The sequence below is a fragment of the Emydura macquarii genome, unplaced genomic scaffold, assembly GCF_026122565.2.
Source record: "Emydura macquarii macquarii isolate MOO-44397 ecotype Brisbane River unplaced genomic scaffold, CSIRO-AGI_Emac_v2 contig_1253, whole genome shotgun sequence".
NCBI lineage: Eukaryota > Metazoa > Chordata > Testudines > Chelidae > Emydura > Emydura macquarii.
Window position 1 is genome coordinate 9954108 of NW_027131390.1, and position 23852 is coordinate 9977959.

Here is a 23852-nt window from a genome sequence, read left to right on the forward strand (position 1 = left end):
TGTTTGAAAGTTTTTATGTACACTGTAAATTCTAAAACAAGGAAGATCTTTAGATGCTTGTATTAAAACTTGAATGCTAGATTAAAGTTCTAATAAATGTGTTCAACTTTTCAGTTGATCAACATGTCAAATTTTGATCTGTTCTTTAGTCAGTCTAAAGTAATGAAGAAAAATAAATCTGAGCAGAATGATCAGCCTTGCCTAGACTTGGAGCTGTTCCATAGCATTTATTTCATTTTTGCAAAATTCATTTTCTTTGTCTCTCCTTCTTGCATCCTGCTGGAAATGCAGAACAGCTAGTGTGATGGTGTCATTTATCAGGCAGCAGTAAAGAGGCAAAGAATAGTGAAAGCTTTCCACAGGCCTCTAGGACACAGCAAAGAATACTGGAAACGTGGACCATAAATTCAACTTTCTCACTCCAGCAGTTTTTTCTTGGCTTTTTTCTGACTGATCATAATGAGACACACAGATGGAAGAATCTGGACAACCTTTTCTAGGTGATGTGCTGAGAGAGTTCCACCTTCTTCGAGCATGTCCTAGAATTTGTCATAACAGGTTTCATCATAGGATTTAAGCACTGCTATGCCATAATACCAAGTCCAGCTCTCTCCTTCTATGTCTTTGAGGTGAGAGGGAATCTCTAAGGTCCTAACCCTATACTTCCAATCTTTTCAAGGGCATTTCTCACATGAGGCTCATTTTCAGAGCCATTATCTCTCAGTAAGACCTGTCTATTTTCCTAAGTTTGTGCCATTGTCTCTTTAAACCCTTGAGATTTGCACCTCAGGTTTTCATCAAAATTGGGATTTTAGTTGCCCTTTCCCCAGCTTGTGGTTTTGAAGAACTAAGGCCTTGTCTACACTAGAAAGGTTTGTTGATGCAAGTTGCAGTGATGATCAAAAAGAGCTGTAGTTACAACGCTTGTGTCTATCCACACAGCATTCATTGTGTCACTGAAGCACATCCACACTTGGTGCTCTAGCATAAATAGTGAGAGCAGTGCACTGTGGGGAGCTATCCCACTGTGCAGTTCGCCACCTGGTGCTGCTAAGGGTTGTGGGAAGGTGGAGAGGATCGCAGTGCATCATGGATGTAGGCTCAATGTCCCATGATACAGTGATTTCCATCCCGTCATTCCACAGGGTTCCGACTGTGTTTCGTGGCATTTTTCAACGGCCCCGGTTTCCTGAGCGACTGCCATCTGTATCTGAAAGGATGGATCCTGCACCTTTCTTCACTATTGTCAGTGTTCTGAACACATTGCGGTTGGTCATGCAGTATATCAGGAACTCCCAGTCGGAACTGGAATCCGAGATGTCTAACCTGCTGTGTGTCATGCAAACAAACAATGCTGGATTACTGTTTGCATTCACACATGCATAAGGTGCACCCCCACTTTTGGGCGTACAAAACAAGCACTGAGTGATGGGATCACATTGTTATGCAGGTCTGGGATGATGAACAGTGGCTGCAGAATTTTCGAATGCACAACGCCACCTTCATGAAACTCTGTGCAGAGCTTGCCCCTGCCCAGCAGCGCAGGGACACCATAATGAGAGTTGCCCCCTTGGTGGAGAAGCGTGTCGTGATTGCAGTGTGGAAGATGGCAACTCCAGTTGGATGCTAATCAGTTTGGAGTCAGGAAGTCCACTGTTGGAGCTGTGTTGTTGCAAGTGTGCAGCACCATTAATTGCATTCTGCTACGAAGGACTGAGAGTCTTGGAAATGTGTATGAAATGGTAGATGGCTTTGCAGTAACTGGATTCTCTAACTGTGGCAGGGAGATAGATGGCATGCATATCACAATTTTGGCCCCGGATCATCTTGCAACAGAGTACATCAATAGAAAATGGTACTTCTCTATGGTACTGCAGGTACTTGTGGATCATCGTGGGCGTTTCACTGACATCAACATGGATTGGTCAGGGAAGATGTATGATGCACGCATCTTGAGGAACACTGGCCTGTACTTAAAGCTGCAGGCAGAGACTTTCTTTCCAGACCAAAAGAATGGGGGATGTTGAAATGTCCATAGTGATTCTAGGAGACCCAGCCAAGCCCTTACTGCCATGGCTGATGAAGCCTTATATGGGCAACCTGGATAGCAGCAAGGAACACTTCAATAACAGGTTGAGCAGGTGCAGAATGACCATTGAATGTGCATTTGGCAGATTAAAAGCTTGCTGGCGATGGCTTTATGGCTGGCTAGACCTAAATGACGAAAATATTCCTATGGCTATAGCTGCCTTCTGTGTGCTCCCTAATATTTATGAAGCTAAGGGTGAAAAGTTTCGCCATGGGTGGAGTAGAGAGGCAGATAGCCTTCTGGCTGAATGTGAACAACCAGATGTCAGGGCTATTGGAGGGGCACAGTGAGGGACCATTTGAATCAGGCAGGCTTGAAGAACTATTTTGACAACGAGCACCAATAAGGTGTCTTTGTAAACAGCACCGTGCTGTGCTATGACTGCTATTCAGGTTGCACTATGTATCAATGTGAGGTGCAACCACTGTATGCAAGAGACAAATAAAGATTGCTTATCCTTCACACAATATGTCTTTATTAAATAACAATACACATGAAAAATTGAGCTAGAGGGGAGAAAGCCATGAGGGCAGTGTGAGCTATGATAGCTGGTGTAAGTCCAGCTATCATTCTGAAAGCTGTCCAAAGGGATAGAGTGAACAGGGTACTGAGATGGGCCAGGAGTTTGGTAGGAATGTGTGGGTGGACTTTGGGGAGGATATGGAAAACAGTTCTTTATGGGCTGCAAGAGGGGGCAAGCATGTTTGAATTCAGTCTGCAGCGTTATGAGTGACTGTAGCAGCTCTGTTTGCTCCTCCATGGCTTTTATCATGCGGTCATGATCTGCTATTACTCGCTCCTGGTTTTCCGTCCTCTCCTGCCTATCAGTTTTCTGATTTTTGAACACTGTGTGTGTCCATGCCCTTTTTTCTTTTTTTTCCGCCTCAGGGGACTGGAGGAGTTTTGGAACATCTCCTCTTTGCTTCTTCTTGGTTGTTTTCTTATCAGCCACAGGCGTTCAGCAGGTTTTGAGGGTTTTCCCGTCAAGGGCACATCTGTAGAAGCACAATGAACAGAAGCATTATTGTGAGTGCAATAAGAGCATTGATGCATTACGGTAAAATACCTCTTTCTCACTGTCCCCTGGCAAGCACACAGCTCAATGATCAACCAGGGTATGGTGAGTTGTACCTGGAGAGAGGGGGCACTCAAGCTGGGCAAAAAGGTTCTTTGTTGTTGCTTGGGGTATTGGTGCAGGTAGATGGAGACAAAATTTCAAATTGTCCCCCCATTTTCCACAGGCAGGGGCCAAAGAAACCAATATCTCACTCTTGAGAGTAAACAGGGATGCTAGGGCGCATCTCCTCCATGTGAGCAGCTTCAAACCGGTTCCCTATGCTGCTTGCCTGTGTGCTGCTTTGATCCCTGCACAAGTGATGGCTGATTGGCACGGGAAAGTTTCCTACAGTGAAGGAAGAAACAAAGGAGCTCTGCCAAGGAATCTCTGGCAGAGCATTGGCAAGTACTTCCAGGAAAGTTTCCCAGAGATCTCTCTGGAGGACTCCTGTGAAATCTGTGTGCATTAATACACTTTGCTGCTGCACTGCCTAGCTGAACAGGGGAATGGGAAGCACATGCAAACACAGCTACTCTTGTGTATTTCTTTCCCTTCAACCAGCTGTATAATGCAACAAAGCAAAGGACAGCTATACCTGGGTGTAACTGAGCAGCATCAGCCAAAAAAACCACTTATCCAAGCTCCCATCTCCTGCATCCTCCGTGCTGGAACTGGAGGGCTGAAACTGGCTCAAACCCTCTGGGATTGAGAAGAGGTCCTGGCTCTCCATGTCAGCAAGTGACCTGGTCCTCTGCTCTGCATCGTCCTCCAACTCGACGACCTCGTCCATGACTGCTTCGGCAGGGTTGAGTCTAGCATCTGTTGCCTCCGGGCCCGCAGAGGTGTTCATGGGTCTCTTGACAGTGGGGTCACCACTGAGGATGGCTTCCACCTTCTTATAGAAGTAGCAGGTCTTTGGCTCTGCACCAGAGCAATGGTTTGACTCCCTAGCCTTTTGGTACCCATGCTACAACTCCTTGATTTTTGCATCGCACTGCTGCATGTTCCGTTCATAGCCCTTTTCTGCTATTAAATGAGAAATTTGACCATATGTATCAAAGTTCCTTCGGCTTGAGCGGAGCTGAAAGCTGCATAGTCTCCTCTCCCCAATGCTGATCAGATCCAAAAGCGCTGGTGTGCTCCAAGCAGGAGAGTGTTTGGTGCGTGGAGCCGCCATGGTCAACTGGGAAGATGAGATGTGAGCTCTCCATGCCGACCAAGCAGAAAGTGGAATTTCAAAAATTCCTGGGACTTTAAAAGGGGAGGGGCGGATGGTTGCAGGGAAGCGGAGTTCAAACTGATGGGCAACACGGTCAGAATGGGCATTGTGGGACACTTCCTGGAGGCCATTTACCATGACACAACCAAGCGTGGTGTCTACACTGATGTTTTGTCACTAAAAGTTTGACGCACAAAGCTCTATGCCTCTCATCGAGGTGGTTTTAGTTTGTCACAAAATCAAGGGAATTGGGTCGGCGGGAGGTGAGGGATGATTGCAGTCTTTACACTTCCTCTGTTTTTTGTACAAAAAGCTGATTTTGATCGACAAAAGTTTCTAATGTAGACCAGGCCTAAGCTGCTTTCTTATTAATCTTGACTACCTTACGTTTCTTTCCATACAAATTGAGTGTTTTTCATTTGCCTCTGGAGTACTTTCCCAGGGTGATCATATACCTCCAGCGTGGTTTTCCCCAACTTTTACCTAAACTCTTCCCCTCTTCTTCAACAAGGACAAGTGCAGAGTCCTGCACTTTGGACGAAAGAATCCCATACACAGCTACAGACTGGGGACCGATGAGCTAGGCAGCAGTTCTGCAGAAAAGGACCTTGGGGTTACCATGGATAAGAAGCTGGATCTGAGTCAGCAGTGTGCCCTGGTTGCCAACAAGGCTAATAGCATATTGGGCTGCATTAGTAGGAACATTGCCAGCAGATCGCAGGAAGTGATTATTCCCCTTTATTCGGCATTGGTGAGGCCGCATTTGGAGTATTGTGTCCAGTTTTGGACCCCCCACTACAAAAAAGGACGTGGAGAAGTTGGAGAGAGTCCAGCGGAGGGCAACAAAAACGATTAGGGGGCTGGAGCACAAGACTTAAGAGGAGAGGCTGAGGGAACTAGGCTTGTTTAGTCTGCAGAAGAGAAGAAAGAGGGGATATTTGATAGCAGCCTTCAACTACCTGAAAGGGGGTTCCAGGGAGGATGGAGTTAGGCTGTTCTCAGTGGTGGCAGATGACAGAACAAGGAGCAATGGTCTCAAGTTGCAGTGGGGGAGATGTATGATAATCGTATCAGGCCTGATGTATCATTGGGTGGTGTGTACTTACTTAGCAGCCCTCTTCAGTGTGAAGTAACTCACCCCTAAACTTTCCCCTCTAACCTGAATTTTCTGTCGAGGACACATCTTACCATGAACCCATTCCATGGCTCACTATTCAGTGCATGTCCACCACAAAGGAGGGATTTTTGTTCAGCCTCCCTGCCATTGGGTGAACCATTTTATTTAAATAAGGCTAGAGAAATTATGGGCATCTGTGATTAATGGACCATAATTCCATTGTTGAGGTTTTCTGATTGCTTAAATCACAAATAAAGCAGGGATTATTTGGTTATCAGCACCCGCAAGATGAACGTGTGGAGCTGAAATTCAAAATATTTCTTGCTTTTTAAATATAATGGTAGTATTAGATCTGTACCATACACAAATGTTTTATTGCTCCTGATTCTGCCCCTCCCACAACTGAGCTCCATTTATAAGTGAAATAGCTTTTTGGTACTGTGCTGGTGTTTCTTGCTTTAACATCTTTGGGGTGGGAGTGAATTACTCTGAATAGTTGACTCTGTTTATTGGTTTGATGTCCTTTTAATTTTGTATTAGGGAGTTAAAATTGCTTTATTTTACTAATCTTTAAACTTTTAATGTAAAAGACATCAAAATAGATGACAGCTATATACCAAAACCAGTTGTGAGTAACGTTCAACTTGCATTATTTCATTTCAGAGAATAGGCCACGGTGATAAAAACCATGCTGATGCTGATAGATCACCTATCTTTCTTCAGTTCATTGATTGTGTGTGGCAAATGTCTAAACAGGTATGCTCTATCCATATCCAAAAGATGGTGATATCCAGCAAATAATATTTTAAAATAATCCTTGAATTAAAAGTCTGTATCCCCCAAAAAAACGTACTGCAAAAAAAACCAACACCTCCCCACCCCCAAATCGATGTACCTAAGTTTTCTGCTCTGACCAGGTAGTAGAAAGCAGCGTTTGTTTGTTTGTTTTTGGTTAAGCCTCCCCATTCTTCCAAGTTGCAAGTTTTCACTATTTCAGAGTAGAAAATATGCTGGTTTTATGTCCAGTCCTTTTGCTCATTAACCAATATATCATGTCTAAAGGATTGTACTATGACATATCTTGAATAGATGCTTTTATGAATGTTTGTAATGATGTGATACTGTTGCATATAATTACAGCAACTAGCATTAATGTATTAAGGTGAATTTTCTTTTATTTCATCATTCTACGAAAACTGTTTCCAAAAACTGTTCCTAGAAACACAGTTCTGTCATGCAAGGACAAAACAAACTTTAAGTATTTGAGTGTCAGTCTAGGTCTATCAAACAGCTATTGGTTATTTCACAGTTCCTTCCCACCTTTTCAGAGCATTGAGATTGTTTCCCTTTTCCCCCTTTTTTAATCCTAATGGCCTGTCCTGAAGATACTGTGACATTGCTCCTGTCCTTCCTATGGAAACTTGAAAAGGATGCTTGGGGCCACTCAGTTTTGCCTCCATAAACTGACAGACTGTTGGGATTAAGGGGCAAAACTATGCCTATGATCTTTATAGCACACCTAGTCCATGTAGGACCAAGAATGAGAGCTAAGACCTGGAAATTAAATACTGGTTCCCCCATGTGGCAGCGCAAAGCATAGTCACTAGTTCACTAGGCCTATGACTATTCTATTACTAGTTTAAATGTAATAAGTTTGGCTGTCTAATCTTGATGCAGTTGAGTTAACAATCTTTCATGGTACCGTTGCTGAAGAACTGTATTTCACTAATATTTGAAGAATTGTTGTTTCTGCTAGAGAGCTAAATTATTCATAAAAGTACAGTGTTTAGCTAGCTAACATTACTGAGACAGAACTTTTGCCTTGAATTTCTGTTGAATCTTATCTTGTGGATCCCTGTCTTTCAGCTATACCCTTTTGCAGCTTATTCTGTTTATAGAAATCTGTTATCCCCACTTCAGGCACCTGAAGAAATGTGCAAGTTCACTTAGTTGGCTGCACAGTATTATTACACTAAGTATTGCAGTTTCCTTTTGCCCACTATAAGCCCCTCCTTGCATTTGTTTGGATAAACAGATATTTTTTCCAATATTAAACTAAATCTGTCATAGAAAAATCAACAGCTTTCTGCTTAATTGTAGCGATCCCTTATCTTTATCAACTCCTAATTCCTGCATGTAGTTTCTTTCGTCTTAATCTTTTTTTTTTTGAGACAAAAGTGAAAAAGTTCCTGATTTAACAAGGAAAACAGCTTGTTAGGCAAGATGAGACTTCATCTATTTTTAGAGTGGCAGAGCCAACTTTATATCTCTCGCTTCAGAAACTGTAAAGCAACATTATTGATCTGACAGGACGTGCACTAATGCATTCATTGATAAGATACCAACACTTCTACATTCTGATCTCTTGTCTGAGCATTTAATCTATCATGTTTGTAGTTTTGTGGTAGGAAACCTAATTTTTAGATAAATTTAATAACCGGTTTCCTAAATGGCTTCTTTAAACTAGCTGTTCAATCAGACTGTTTATATATACACGCGCACACAAACAAATCTCTAACCATAACTTTTTTATGCCTAGTTTCCAACAGCTTTTGAATTCAATGAACAGTTCTTGATTACAATTCTGGATCATTTGTATAGTTGTCGATTTGGTACTTTCTTGTACAGCTGTGAATCTGTTAGAGAAAAAGAGGTAGGTAAAACTGATGATTGTTTGACTATGGCATGAGGAAATATATGATCTTCATTTTAAAAAAATTAAGCTTTGTATAGCTAATGTAGCAAAAATGGCACTGTTTTTGGAACAATTGCAAGATAGCAAGCTTGTTTTTGTGTATCTAAAAGACAATATGTAAACTTTAGGGTACTTTGTGAGTTTGTCACGACTTTTGGAATATTCATATAGCGATTATACGTGTGATACTTCTAGTTAGAATAGAACCATGCTATATGAAAAGTGTAACTGGAGTTACTATGGTGCATGCACTCTTATATTGTACAAATCCTCCAAATCCTTACCATTTCATTTTCTTTGCAGAAAGTGACTGAGAAAACATTGTCATTATGGTCATTGATAAATAGTGAAAAAGCAAAGCACACCAATCCTTTTTATACTAAAGAACTGAATCGAGCACTCTATCCTGTAGCCAGTATGCGTCACTTGGAACTTTGGGTCAATTATTACATTAGGTGGAATCCAAGGATTCGACAACAAGTAGGTCATCTCCTCAAACTTATATGAAATACTTCTCAATGTAAAGAGATGACACGTTAATTATGACTTGTATAGTTTTTTTTACGCTATCCAGAATATAATTTGTGCTCATAGTTTAGTCATTTCATCTCATATCTGTCAGGAGGAGAGAAAAAGTATGGCTATGCTCTTCTTGAGCTCATTGACTTTTCTTTGGAGGTTAAGATTATTTAATTGGTATGCATCAACATGCCTTCCAAAACTCACTTTTCCTACTTAGTTTTCTTTTTTCTTTTTTTTAAATCTTTCCTTTTTTAGTTTTTAAGAACATTTGATGCTTGTAAAAAAATGGTGACTGATGAACCTGGGGAATAAAGCTTTCTATCCATAAAACAGGTAGAGTACAGACACAGGAAGTAAGCCACTCCACACTGCCCTGTCATTGTGTCTTTATCCCAGCCTAGAGAGAAACTGCTTTGGGATTAGCATTTGCCATTCAGTCCTTTTCTCTGCTAAGATTCCCAGCTAGAGGTATCAATTGTACTGGTGATTTTTTAATGTGGATATTTGTTTGCTAGGACTTTCATCTAAGACCACCAAAATCATTTTACATTGAGTAGCCATTAGATGGCAATTATTTTTTTATCACTACCAGCCTGGGTCAGAACTGAACTCCATAATCTTGAAACAAATAGCGTGCTCATTAATGAATTCTCTGAGTGCTTCAATCCTTAAAGATTTTTAGTATTGAACTGATTTATGGAGACTCAGAATTTTGTTTAGTGATTAACATTGTACAAATCTGATCAAGTGAGCAGAGAAAGATAGTGCATCACAGTGTTTGCTATCCTCCCTAAGAAGTGGTAGAGTTGTGTTTAGGGGAGGAAGAGAGAGAAGCAATATCAGTATCTGACAAAAGTAGTCTTTTTCATCCAGCTGCTGAGAACGAGGAGGAGTTTTCAGGCGGCACAGTTTCTCTTCTGTAGTTGATCTTCTATATCATTTACAGCATTCTGGAGGCTGGAAAAAAGCCAGCCCCTGTATATTGTATTATAAGTGTGCTGCCAGTTTGAATTTGGCATTCTCATTTAAAGTTGTTGCTGTTTCTGCTGAAAGGCTAGTTAGTGTGTTTTGCAAAAGCTGGAACTACAGATTTGTTTTTAGAAAGTTAAGGATTCTAGCTTCTGGCCATTGGCCACTTACCTATTAAAACTCTGGTTTGAGGTGCTGATTGCCATTACTAAACAAAGATTTTTGACCCGGAGAGCCATTGCATAGGTAGAAAAACAAATGGGGATTCTCCATAACTCCTGGCAAATGATGAAAAATGTTGCCTGATTGAACAGTGAATTTTTTACCTTTTTGAGGAAAGAGACTCTGAAGTTGCTGATTTTTTTTCTGTTATATGTTTAAGCCCCATCTTCACTAGGAAATTGATGAGCAGTTGACGTGTTCCCCAGAACCAGTACTAAATTTTAACAGCTAGTGTAAGTGGGACAAGATACTTTTCAACACCATTACAAACAATATAATTGAGACTTCTGAGCCAGCAATGGATCGGTTTCCTATCATAGAAGATTAGGGTTAGAAGGGACCTCAGGAGGTCATCCAGTCTAACCCACTGCTCAAAGCAGTGCAATATTACTTACAACATTCTTAGTGTGATACTACTTTAGATGTAGGCGTCGTGTTCGACAGCTTTGCTATTTTCCTGCTGACTCACTAGGTAATAACTGAATCCAACAGCTTCTACAATCGGTTCATGCTCTACCTGTTGTACCAGAACCTCACCTGCTGCTTAATGTTAGAGAAATAGATTACATGTGAGGGCAGTGAAGAAATTCATTATTTATCCTTGAAGTATGTGGCATTTTTATTTGGTCCTGCAGGGATCTGGAATTTTGTTGCTGAAACTGTTTCTCTGATGGATCACTTTAAAGTTATAGGGCGATATCTGAAAAGCAGCAGCAACCCATTGACACTTGTGGAACTAGGCATAATTGAAGGCTGTCTCTCTGAATTTGTCACATGCAGTATCTCTTTTCTACTTAATTTATCATCTTCTCCCCACAGTCAGAGATTATTTAAGTTTTATGGAATTATGCTCACAAAGGAAATGCTTATCTCTCCACCCCCTTTTAAAGAACGGCTATTTATGAGAATAGCTTTTTTTTCCTTGAAGCTCAATAAATTTCTTAACACAGATGTCCAGGGTTTCATTAGAGAATTTACTAATAGAAAATGCACTAGCATTTTTAAGAGGAATTCAGAAAACTTAAGTGCAAAGGTTTTATTTAACCCTCCCCCTCAAAAAAGAAATCCACCAAAAATCCCCTAAGAATCCTTTTTATTTATAAGGATGCCAATCCAAGCAAGACCCCAGGATTTTAAATCTGGGCTTATTTTTTCACTTCCTAGGTTATGAAGAGCTAGGTATGCTCATGACATGTATAAAGGTGACAATGGGGAAATGGGAATAAGCAACCTTCTCACCATCCAGTAGCAAGCTTTTCTGACTGATACTGAAGTAGCATGATCTGGCTTTGTACAAAGCTGGATATAGATATCTCTTGTTGTGAGGAAAGGGGTCTCTACAGATATAGAAATGGAGTATCTCTTTTGAGAAGGCTTCCCTGTTTGGGATGCTGGAGAGTGCAAATGTTAGGTGCTGCCAGATTGTTGGGTGGTGGTGGAAGAACCTGATGCTGTGGAAGCCTGGTCAAAATAACATTGTAAAAGTCAGCTTTGTTGGATTTTTTTTTTCTAGCAGCCAAATCCAGTGGAGCAGCGTTACATGGAGCTCCTAGCATTGCGTGATGACTACATGAGAAGACTTGAAGAACTGCAGATCACAAATAATTCTAAGATTTCCAATTCATCAACCTCATCGGCATCTCCCTCACAGATGATGTCCCATGTGCAAACTCATTTTTGAAGGAAAAATGTTTGATTCTTTCGCTGAACGTTGTAACCATAAATGGTGCTTAATGTAGATCTATAATACAAAAAGGAATATTTGAATGCCTTATATTGGACCTCTTCCTAACATGACATTTTTTAGACTGTCTCCATAGTTGGAAGACTTGAAAGAGCGGTCTCTTCAGTTCATGTTGTGCCTTTCAGAACCTGTGGACTGAGAACATGTTATCCAACGTGGGATGCTTTAGAAGTGTGTTTTGTAAAAATCTGATACAACTAGACAGTCATTTGATTTGATTTTTTTCATTAGTATGCGTTAATTTATTGTATCTTTAGGTCCTGGTCCTGCGAAGACGTAAGCATGTGCTTAATCTTACGCACTGTGAATAGCGCCATTGACTTCAGTTGAGTTATTCACACTTTATAAAGTTAAGAATGTGCGTAAGTCTTTGCAGTCTTAGGAATCTTAGACTTTTTGAGGCAAAAATAAGAGTTGTATTAATTTTTTGAGCTTTCAAAAGTAAAGTGCTCAAAAATAGATTTTTTCCTAGTTATCTGAAAACTACTCCAGGTTTGTTTAAAATAATTGCAAATCTGAGAGGAATTTTGGTGGCAAGAAACTTGTAATTAACAATTCAACTTGCTCAGTATGTATCCAAGAACAAGATAAGTGTATAAAAAGGCTAACTTTTATATTGCAAATGAAGATTTTAGAATACATGGATGAGGATTTTGGTGGCTTTGGGGAAAATAAATTGCAAAACTTATTTTTTAGTTAGCTGTGGAATACTACATGTATTTTTGAACTCGGTCCTGTCAGCAATATTTTCTGGATTTTTGTTTTCATTAATTTGCCTAAAAAGAACAATAATTGTCAAGAAGGCGTATATAAATCTAAAAAATAGGAGAACATTGATTAAATATCTAATAGTAGCAATAAGCTTAGCTTTTGTAAATGTTTTCTAAAATGAAATGTGCCTATTCAGAGCAGCTTTTATACCAAAATAGTTTAAAATTCTTAAGGTTATAAGTAATGAGTTGGGAACCTCTTAAATTTGTAGCTAGTACATTTAATCTATTCCTTTAATAAATTTATTTTTATCAAGTATTTAAAGGGATTTCAGTATACAAGATTTGCAGATTTAGTTTGTGCGTTGAAACTGAATCTTTCAATGAACTCTGGTTTGAAGCCTTCATTTTAGAGGCTTCTATTGCTATAATTTGCTCTTTTCAGGTATTTTTTCCATTAGAGTTACAAGCACTTAAGGCAGCACAAACCTTGCTACTTGATATTTTAATTCATATTTGCATATACTTGGAAGTTTTAACAATTTTCAGGCAGTTCAGTACTTTTTGCAATATAGGATTTGTAAAGGACTGTTTGTAGCTAATATAGTTATTTTAAAGGGAATGTTTGACTCTTGAGGATTCTACCTTTGTAAATTATTGTACATGTAAGTTTTGATCTACAAAATGTAACAGCAAAATTCAATAGGATATGTATAAATTAAGTCTGTGTAAGTATATAAAATATAGTTTATTAGACATTCTGCAGTTTTTGTAAAGTGTAAATATTTGGGTACAAAAGCGAAATTTAAAGCATATAGTTCCATAAAAATCAGAGTTTAGAGAACATTGGAATATTTTAAAATAGTATTTTGCATAGCAATAAAAAAAGCACTTCTTAATTTGATACAGAAAATGCTATACTAAGAAAATTGCACTATGTTTTTCAGGGAAATGCAGAATACTGCTTGTATTGTTTGTGTTCTAAGGACGTATGACTTATATCTCCACTTATTTTTGTCTTCTCAATTTCACTGTCTCCTGAATCTGTCTTATACATTATTCAGCACACGTATCTGGAGCAGCAGCTTTGAGTTCCCCCCCAAAATCTTGACATTTTAAGATAAAATTGGTGCAGTACATATGATAAACAACAAAGCTCAAATTCACATCAGCCACTGATCACTATGGCGGAGTATAACTTAGCAATTTAAAAACTCTGCAGATTCTGATGTAATTGCTTTCTATTTGTGTATGGTTTATTTAAAAACCTGGGGTTTGTTTTTTTTATTAGAGTTTTTGAGAATTTTACTAGTTGGATCAAATACACCTGTAGAATTTTTTTCAGCAGTGTGGAGGAGTGAAGAAAATCTACTTTTTACTTTGTAAACACTACATGATAAACCTGTTGTTTGGGAAAGTTGTATACAGTGAAAAGGAGTAAATACACTTATTTCATTACATATATACAATTCATTTATGTGCCAATATAGTTGATACTGCATTTTTATGTAGCTAGAGCTAAAATTCATTCTTTGAAAACTTATAACTTAGCTATGTGTTCACTTGGATTCTTTGTCAAGACAGTGATTTAGAATAAAACACTTGTTTTTAATTATATTAAAATAGTTATCTTAAATACAACCCCCCCCCCCCAAATTCTTTAAGTTTATATTTGTTCTAGGATGCTAACCTTTTCATCTTAATGTGACTATGGATGTAGGTATGAGAACTATGATCATTATTAATATACAGCTTTTTCTCTTTGTTTTAAGCTGCTTATTTAAGTCCTGATACTGTAGTTCACTGCGTGCTGGTGAACTGCTGTGCCTGTACAGAGCCTTATTGAAGTCACTGAGGTTCCACATAGACGCAGCAGTGGAATATAAAATTGGGCCGTATGCAGCTGTTAGCTCTATTGTGCTTGGCCAATATGTTGTAGGTAATCCGTCGCTGATGATGATGATATTGTTGCAGTTCTCATCTATGGCTATGCATATGACTCTGAAGTCCAAACCTTGACGCACAGAGTCGGCTGCACTGGGAGAATGGGAAGTCCATATCTCTGATGTTTGATGATGCAGCTCTGTGCACCTTTTGTGTGCAGCCTGGAGACAATTTCGTCGATCCTACTCAAACCAGCTACTTGCTGATCTCATCAGAGACTGCAAATGAATCCTGTTCTGAGCCACTTGCTCGAAGTCTTTGAGATTGATGCCAGCCCACTGAAGACTACCCATCAGGTTTTATGGGACTACCCATCTTTTAAGTGCTTCTATGGACGACCCTTCTTTCTTTCTCTGTTTCAGCTCCCCATGCAAGATCTGTTTTGGGAGACTGTGATCTTCTATTCAGATGACATGTCCAGTCCACCTAAGTTGGACTCCCAATAGCATTTTCTCACTGCTGGTTGTGTTTGCTTTCTCAAGGACCTTAATATTGGTCACTCTATCTTGCCAATGAATGCTCATTATTGAACGGAGGGAGTGCAGGTGAAATTGCTCAAGCTGTGTAATATGCCATCTATAAAGAGTTGATGTCTCAGATCCAGGTAGGAGAGATTCTAGAACCATTACACTGTAGATCTTTAATTTGGTGGAGAGACGAATGTTGTGTTGAGAAATTTTGTTCAGAGTTGGCCAAGGGCCCTAGCAATCTGCTTTTGGGTTTATATTTACTGTTCTGGAGGCAGTTTCCTTATCTAGGGAATTGTCACTCAAGATGATGCTGCCCACATATTTGAACTAGTTCACATTTTTCAGCTGTATATCATGGATGAAGATGGCTGGTGCTGGGGCATTGGAATGAGGTGCTGACTAGAACAAGATCTCTGTCTCAACAAGAATATGATGATGGGGCCAAAGAGTTGGGATGTTTCAAAAAAACCTGTCAACGATGACCTGAAGATCGTCCTGTCTATGGGCCATCAAGGCGCAGTCATTTGCAAAAAGCGTCTCAATGAGAATTCTCTCCAGCATCTTGGTCTTAGCATTGAGTCTTCGAAGACCAAAGAGGGAGCCATTGAGTTGATGTATATCCCCTGATCCAAGTCCTTTGTGGCATGGCTGAGGACACAGGCCAAGAACAGATTGAATTGCACTGGAGCAAGTACACAGCCTTGCTTCACTCCCTTTGAGATTTGGAATGTCAGAGTCACTGTTAGAGAGCACATGCACTGTCACGTGGTCATGGAACAGACAGATGATTTATATGAACCTTCTTGGGAAGCCCAGTTTATGTAGAAAAGCCCATAGACCCTCTCTGTTGATCATATCGAAAGCTTTGGTCAAATCAATGAAAACTGCATACAGATCCATGTTCTGCTCTAAATATTTTTCCTGAACCTGTCTTATGACAAAAAATCATGTCCATGGTACTACGACCTGGTCTGAAACCTCACTGCGCTTCTGGTAGATTTTCCTCCGATATATTTGCAATGAGTCTGTTCAGAAGAACGTGAGCTAGTATTTTCCCTGCTGTACAGAGGAGAGTAATGCCTCTGTAGTTTCCAGTCAGCTTTGCTGCATTTATTTTTGAACAGTGATATAATAGTAGCATCTTTGAAGTCTTGTGGCATTTCTTCTTTCTCCCAAATGCTACTCAGGACATTATGAAACAGCTCTGTAGCCTTTGAGCCTGCTACTTTGTATGGTTCTGCAGGAATACCATCCCTTTCAGACACTTTGCCAGAGTTCAATTGTTTGATGGCTTTCATGACCTCGTAAACTGATGGAAGGAGATCGAGATCCTCTTTCATGGGTTTCTCGGATAATCAAGGACACGCCTATCGATTATGAATGGTCTATTGAGTAGACTATTGAAATGTTCAGCCCCTCTCTGTATGATTCCCTCCTTGGCATAACCCTCATCAAAGACATCTGCCGATTTCAGGGGAACTGTGCCAGATTTAAATGGTCTGTAGACTGCTTTGAGAGAATCAAAGAATCTCTTTGGATTGTTTATATCCACATAATACTGAACTTCTGCAGCTTTCCTCTCCACCATTCATCCTGCAGTCTCCTCCGTTCAGACTGGACCTTGCTCTGTAGACACTTAAACCTATCTTTCTTTGAGATGGAAGTGAGATCATTCTGCCATTCAACAGTGCTTTCTGGTTGTCACTTAGCAGTTTGGAAATGTCCCCATTGTTATCATTGAACCACTCATTGCTTTGGCCCCAGAACTGATTTAGTTGTCTCAATAACAACATCTATGAACTAGTTCCATTTTTCTGTTGGGTTGCCTGTGATTGGTAGGTATGAAAAAAGAAGCCTGTCATCAAGTGACTGGTGAAACTGCATTGATAGTCGATGTGCTTGAACTTTGCTATGCTGAAGTCTGTTCTGTTGAGCTTGGGACCCTTGCGCTGTGAGGTTGAGCACTGTTCTTACCAAAGGTCTGTCCAGCATTCTGCGCCATGTGTGGCTCTGGTAATTCTGACATCACGGATGTCTCGTTGGCGGGTGATAATAGTCAATCAGGTGCCATTGTTTGGACAGTGGGTGCATCCATATTGATTTATATTTATCATTTTGCCTAAAGATGGTGTTAGTGATGAGCAGACTGTGTTCTGACATTTACCCAAGAGAAGTCCATTGCTGTTCATCTTTCCCACTACATGTTGTCCTATCACACATCTCCAGCCACTGCTTTCTCTACCAATTTAATGTTGAAGTCTCTCAGCAGGATTAGCTTGTCATATGCAGGGATTGATCTGAAGATGGAGTCCAGTTCTTAGTAGAACTGCTCCTTGCTTTCCTCTGTGTTGGTCAGTGTAGGCGCATGGGCACTAATGATAATGATTCAGGGAGAATCAAAATTTCATGAGCCGATCATTCATGAGCCACAGAGAGGTCAGGAAGTTGTTTCAGGAAAGACATTCTACTTGCAAATCCAACTCCATGGATCTTGTCTTCATCCTCTGCTTTTCCTTTCCAGAAAAAAATAGTTGCCTCTTAGCTCATGGACAGAACCTTCTCTGGCCAGTCTAGTCTCACTTAGTGCTGCAATATCAATATTGTAGCGGGCGCGTTCTCTGGAGACACGAGCTTTTCTTCTCTCAGGCCTTCGAGCATTGCGTCCATCCATAAGGGTGCGGATGTTCCATGCTCCTAGAACTTCAACAAGTGGGCTACACCAGGTGAGGGTAGCAGATGGGTCTTTTATCCTTGTCAAGTTAGGGAAATTGCCTTTTGCTAGTATGCAAAGACTGTTTGGGCGGACTGGGTAGAGGAAATCAATTTGTGATTGTGGCCCTGAAGGCGGTTCAGCAGCATGCTGTGGGATGCAGAGAGTATGAAAAGGCACTGAAGTTATCCTAGTCATCCATTGCAGCTAAAGAAGTCCCTAGCTGTAATGATTCTTCATGTCGCTGGAATCAGACTTCCATGGCCAAAAGAGCGGGACTGCCCAGGCAAGGACTTTCTTACTTAAAAATTTCCTGCACAGGTTTTTTCACAAATCTTATCCCATTAACATTCTCTTATCAAATCTCATTATCATTAACATTGTCCTCAATCTACATCCTGCTGTGATGGGGGCGTGGCGAAGCACCAGATGGAGATGACCACTGGTAGTTGTAGCCACAATCCTGTATGTAAGCGGCCTTGGGACTAGTGGCCCTTCAGCTCCGTCCCTGGGGCAGCGGAGAAGTTCAGAATTCTGGATGACTGAGCAGCCCTTTTTAGGATAGCACTGCTCATCCTTTTTAAGAGAGGGGGCTAGAAAAGGTGCCCTAAACATTGCCTGCCTCATAACCTCTGGCCAGACTACCATGGCTGGCAGATCATCCTACAGTGGTAGAAAAACAATAAAAAAGCCACGGACAATAGTTTTTTCTAAGTTAATTATATGAAAATTGCCAAACTTAGTTTAGGCAGGGTGAATGAGAAGACAGTTTGTAGGCATTTTTCAGAGCAGTGTGTCTCAGTCTTTTATTGTGCTGTTTCTGCACTACACCCTGGTTCTGGAATGACTGGAATAAATCTTCATTGTGACAAATCCTCTCAATACCTGTCCCACCAAAAAATTCTTTTTGTTTTTCTTTTATATTAGACAGAGTTTAGCTGTAAAAAGATGAACAAGCTGCACTTACACTTAACGTGACTACCAAGCCAGCTTCAAAATGTTTGTTTTCTTCTCCCTTTCCTACCTGCATGCTATCTCAAAGGGCTGGAATGACCACCCAGTTCTGTTACATCGAGCCCTATCTTCTCCTTATTCAAAGCTCTCCTACAAATTCACTTCTTACACCATGCATGCTCTTGTTGCACATCACCCCAACATCACAATACAGGTACAGTGGTTTATGAATTAACTTCCTCCTTGCTGTCTTCTCTGAACCTATCTTTTAAACTGTTAACTCTTCAAGGCTGTGTCTTGCTTTTGTTTTATATAGCACTGAGCAGGTTCTCCTTGCTTAATGAAACATTGAGATTTACAACTGCCTAAAATGTGTTAATTACCGAAGATGCTATTATTCAAACAACTGTGCTTCTAAAAAACTCTTTATCTAAAATGTAGGAGAGCAACTCAGACTGCAGTTGATGGAGTTTAGAGGCTTTATTGGTTTATTATGTGCACTTGGCAAGCTCCTTGAAGCCTTTTTAACCAGATTCCTAAAGCGTTTTTGCTAAACGAAAGCTAACCCTACAGTTAGTGAAAATCTTATCAATTCTAGTTCCTCTTGACACAAAAAGCTTGCTGCTCTAGTTTATTGTAAGCGGCTTGATAATGCAAGTTAAGCCCTTAGTTACAGCAGGTCAATAGACATAGCTGAATCTACCTTCCTTTTCAAAAAGGCCGTAAACAAAAAAATCTGAATCTCAATAAAACAGTCAGTCATCCACCAGTAACACCCTCTTCAAACTTCCCCTAGTCAACGCTCGCTGACGTGTTGTCGCCTCCCTTTCCCCATTAGTTCTGCTTTGCTGGTCTACGCTGCCCGCCCAGCCTGGGCACTCACTCCGAGTGAGCCTACCGCCCTTTTCCCCCCGACCCACAGCCGCCTGCCTCCAGCCCGCTCCCTGGGCAGCGGGGAAAGGGGGATCGCCCTTCTCCCGGGGCAGGCTGTGCTACTGCCTCGCTGCAGCCCCTGGGCGTCAGCTCTGCGCCCCGCATCCCTCCGATTTATACGGCCGTGTGGACACTCCCCTCCCCCCCCCAAAAAAAAACCCCCCAGGCGTCGAGGGGCTTAATGTGCAGCGGGGAGAGGGCGAGCCGGCCTGAGGGGCGAGGCGGGCCCTGGACACCTGCCTCCCCGCGGGGCAGGGGCCGAGGGCTCGCTGCAGGGGTGCCGCCCTGACCCTTTTCCTGACCCCCCCGCCCGTCTCTCCCGGTGGGTGAGGGAGGGCCCGATCCCAGGCGGCGGAGGGGGCCGGGGCACATCCTGGGCGCCTAGAGGCCGGCCCTGCCCCGGGCGGGGGCCCAGGCGGGCCGCTCCCCGCCCTCTCGGCGCCGCGGAGGCCTGTGGGTAAGCGCCGCCGCCGCCAGGTGACAGTTGCTGCTGCCGCCGCCTGGCCTGGGCCGGGCTGGCTGCGTGAGGCCCGGCGGGCAGCCGACCCATCCCATCCTGGCCGGCGAGATGGAGCGGGCGGCGGGGCCGGCTCTGGAGGGCGGCGGGGCGGCTCGCAGATCCGTGCGGACGGCCGGGCTGGCCGGCGTGGCCGCCGCGGGCTCCCGGCAGCCCAGCATGGAGACCTTGGAGAGGTGAGCAGCCCCGCGCCCGCCGGGGGCCCCCTCAGGCGCCTCCCCCGCCCCCCACCTCCCGGGTCAGACCCTCCCGCCCGGCTGGGAGAGGGGCGAAGGCACGTCCCGTCCGTCCGCGGGGCCGCCAGCTTCCCCGGCGGGGCCCGGCTCCTGAAACGGACAGCGCCCCATTCACCAGCCGGGTCCCCCCGTCTTCGTGGTAACTCCCCCCCCGTGTCCGTGTCCCCGGGCCGGGCCGCTCGCTGGTGTGTGTGGTAAATGTGTGTGTAGCCCCGCGGGACAGCTCCGACCGGCCGCCGTCAGCTCCTGCCGTCAGCTGCCTCGCCTCCGGGGGCTGAACGGCTGTGGAAAGCACCGAAACGGCGGCCCTCTCTTGCTGGGGTGAGCAGAATTGCGGGGGGGGGGGAAGTAACTCCCCCGTGAGTTATTGCAACAAAAGGCGGGGGGGGGGTTGAGACTGGTGCTTTACACCAGATGTGCCCTGCACGTCGACTAGCAGGCTGCATGGGTGACATGCCTCTGGAAACTGGCATTGCAACCTCACAAACCAAGGGGAAATTATCCACTTCGAGTCCGTGCCTTAAAAATGGGGGGGAGGGGAACTTATTACATAACTTCTCTCAGGTAAGTGGTATCTGAGAGATTTATTTTTTAAAAGCTTTTCATACCTATGTCACATCAACAAAAAACAAATCTAATATACACAAACTGATTGGTAACATTCAAAGGGAAATGCCAGCAGCTGGAATCAAGCAAAAAGTGCACCCCAAAACAGTAAGAGCATTGGTCTTCCTATTAGCTTTAGATTTTGGTGTCATGATAATCTCTCTCTCTTTTTTTTTCTCCTTCCGCCTGGATGCACACTTAATGGGCTTGGAGTTGTAGGAAAGAATGTTTTCTGGATAAAAATACTGTAGTGGATGTTGCTTGATATCAAACTACTTTGTGAAGAGCTTTTGCAGTTAGTGTTAAACTAGCAGTGTTTATTTACAAGGTGAGGTGAAAAGCCACTTTCAGTCTTGTTTTCAGATGCTTACACATTTCTGAGGCTTTGAGGCTGAAATTCCTCCTGCTTGTACCTTTCCAAAGGAGAATTTTCTTGCAAGTTCAGTAACATTTCCTTTAGCTGTTAGCACTATCAGAGTATGTGGGGAGGGTATCTTTTTCAGTGATAAAGATGATAATTTGGAACTTAGATAATTCAAGAGTTGGTTATTTTAAAAATATTTTTCCTATAGTGTTCAAAGTAACTTTGCTCAGAAATGGGAAGAGAATAATTTTCCTTTGATATTTGTGTTAGACTGGTGGGGAGATGGCATGCTGTGCATATGTGAGGAACAGTACCATGGTACCAACAGTGAACCTTGCAGCTCCTGGCACTCAGAGAAAAGGCTTTTATGTGCAACTGTTGTACAGGCTAGGCTTGCTTTGATGTTGCATGTAGTGAATCTCCTCCCTCCTGTGATATCGACATTCATCATTGCTGTGAGTCAGGCGCTGATCCTGATGAACACTGAGTGTCTGCAACTTCCATTGACATCTACAGGAATTTTTTTAAATATAGCAACTATTGCCTGGTATCTAAGTGCACTACGAAATTAGGCCTTGATTCTGTAATGGGTGCTGTGCAGGCAAACTTTATTGCAGGATCAGGGTCTTAGGGAGTATGAAAACCCAGAACAACAACAACAAAAATTCCCTTGCTCCATTTTTCTGAGGCAGAGGAATGTGTGTAGTAGGACTTTTATAAGAGTGTTGATTTTAGGGAAGTCATCAATGTATTACTTATTACCACAGCTACTGCACATTATAGACTATGCACGACAACCGTAACTCTATCCCACTTACCATCCCTTCTGAAAACATACCTGTGCTGAACAACCATCTCAAAAGTATTATTTGCGGATATTGGGTGTAGTGGGAAGTTGTCCTAGGAGTGGGTAATTTAGTAAAGGGAATGATGGAAGGCTGGGATTCTTTGGGGAGATCTGGGAGGGTGGATGGTTACAGTTTGTGTTCCGTGGTGTACAATAGCTGTTTATTATAGGATGCGTCCCCTTGTGGGTGAAGAAGATGGTATGTGCTCTTAGGTGGCATAACTTTTCACTTCCTTGGTTTTGTGGAGTTGTCAAGTATGTTGTGAAGTGGTTAACGTTAACTACTTCACGTTTTTATATACTAATTTCCTTGTTTTTTTTAACGATTAAGTGTGGATTTGTTGCCGTGTAGCATTGGAGAGGGGGACCAGTGCAGTGGATATATATGCAGCTGCTGATAGAGAAGATGAGATACACCAGCAGCTTCTGCACGTGAATCCTTATGTTCCGGGACCTGTATGTAAAACCTTCTCTGTTATGAACAGAAGCTGCACATAAACCCTCATGTCAGTCATTGCACATAAAAGCCTTTTCATATGTCCGGAGCTGCACACAGTTTATGCATTGGCAGCTGTTTATGCACAAATAATCACCTAATCCATGTTTTATACAACCTCCCTCCTTCCCCCCCATGCTTCTCACCTAATCTACTCAGAATGCACTTTTCTACCAGATTTTGTGAAGATACACCTGACATCCTGGTTCCATTAAAATCAGTGGTAGTTTTGCCAGGATTTTGCCCAGAATGTTTAGATAGCAAATGATGATTGATGATCAGACTGCTAAGAAAAAAATTCAGTCAAGTCAAATTTCAAAAGCTTTCTATCAAAACAAAAATGAGATACCAACCAAATTACATAGATTTTAGGCCCTTTGAGTTTTCTAACTGAAATTGCACACCAAAAGGCCACCCACTTTTAGGAGAAAAAGCAGGAACTTATGTCCCATTTTAATAACACAACTTTATTCTTAGTCCACACTAGAAAAGTTATTCCAAGTATATCTTTGCTGGTTAGGGTTGTGTGGATTTTTATTTTTTTTAACCAGTACAGTTATATCAGAATAAAGATGCTTTGTACTGGTTTACCTTATTTTGCTTCCTGAATTGAATAATTTTTACTAGTGTAAGCATTTTATGCTGGTATAACTGCATTCTTACTAGATTTTTTTTTTTCTTTTGCTGCTTTAACTGTACTGGTATAGTTAAAGTGGCAAAACTTTCCAGTGTAGACAATCCCTAATAAAAAAAACACATTTATTTTAATAATTAACATAATGGAGAAATAATTAACAAACAGAAGTGCATGCTTAGAGAAATGCTTAGAAACAAGGGAGTTAAGGCAAGAGTAAAAGATGTCTGAAAACCAGAGACTATTGATCGTGAGGAGAAACACATCAGAAATTTCAGAGGATAAGGAGAGGGCCTGTAAGTGATATCAGTGACACAGGTGAGCAAAAGAGAGATTAAAAACTACCATTACATGGACTTGTAGCTAAGAATTCATACACTTTCTCTATTCCCCAAAATGTGGGTAGAGGCCTCTGCAAAAGACAGAAATGAAACTAAAATCCAGTTCAAGACTAACTATGGTAAAAGAGACATCTCTCAAGCAGGAATGTAATTGATTTTTAACAATGAAACCATATTTTATGAAGTGGTACTATGTAAAGTTTATGCAACAAGGGAGAGAACTAATAAAATCCAAGACTAAAAACTACTTGATGGTCTTCCACTTCAGATACCTGCTCCAGTGCTCACCACACTTGTCTTCAGAGAGCACCTCTTGACACCCATATGCTGTTTCTTACCATGGCATAGTGCAATTAATGTGTAAAAGGCCTCTTGTTAAGTGGTATCTTGTGCTCTTGATGAACTATTTGTCACACCCCCTCAAATCCCAGTTTTACCTGTTTGTGCTGTGGACAC

General features: G+C 41.9%; 2 protein-coding genes across 11 annotated transcripts in view; both read left to right on the top strand.

Annotated features, from left to right (window-relative positions):
- The window catches only part of MTM1 (myotubularin 1), a 57320-nt gene extending 44211 nt beyond the window's left edge, over window positions 1-13109 (top strand). For 2 of the 3 annotated variants that reach the window (XM_067548118.1, XM_067548119.1), the window contains 4 exons: window positions 6146-6238; window positions 8022-8135; window positions 8481-8657; window positions 11404-13109. In XM_067548118.1, the coding sequence (XP_067404219.1) occupies window positions 6146-6238; window positions 8022-8135; window positions 8481-8657; window positions 11404-11571 (552 nt within the window). In that variant the 3' untranslated portion in view covers window positions 11572-13109. Of the gene's footprint in view, window positions 1-6145; window positions 6239-8021; window positions 8136-8480; window positions 8658-11403 lie in introns of those variants that run through there. The other variant, XM_067548120.1, reaches the window with a different exon arrangement.
- A 6359-nt stretch (window positions 13110-19468) lies between these two features.
- MTMR1 (myotubularin related protein 1) overlaps window positions 19469-23852 on the top strand; it is a 49820-nt gene continuing 45436 nt past the window's right edge. For 4 of the 8 annotated variants that reach the window (XM_067548121.1, XM_067548123.1, XM_067548122.1 and 1 more), the window contains exon 1: window positions 19530-20048. In XM_067548121.1, the coding sequence (XP_067404222.1) occupies window positions 19924-20048 (125 nt within the window). In that variant the 5' untranslated portion in view covers window positions 19530-19923. Of the gene's footprint in view, window positions 20049-22330; window positions 22382-23852 lie in introns of those variants that run through there. The other 4 variants (XM_067548126.1, XM_067548128.1, XM_067548129.1 and 1 more) reach the window with 3 other exon arrangements.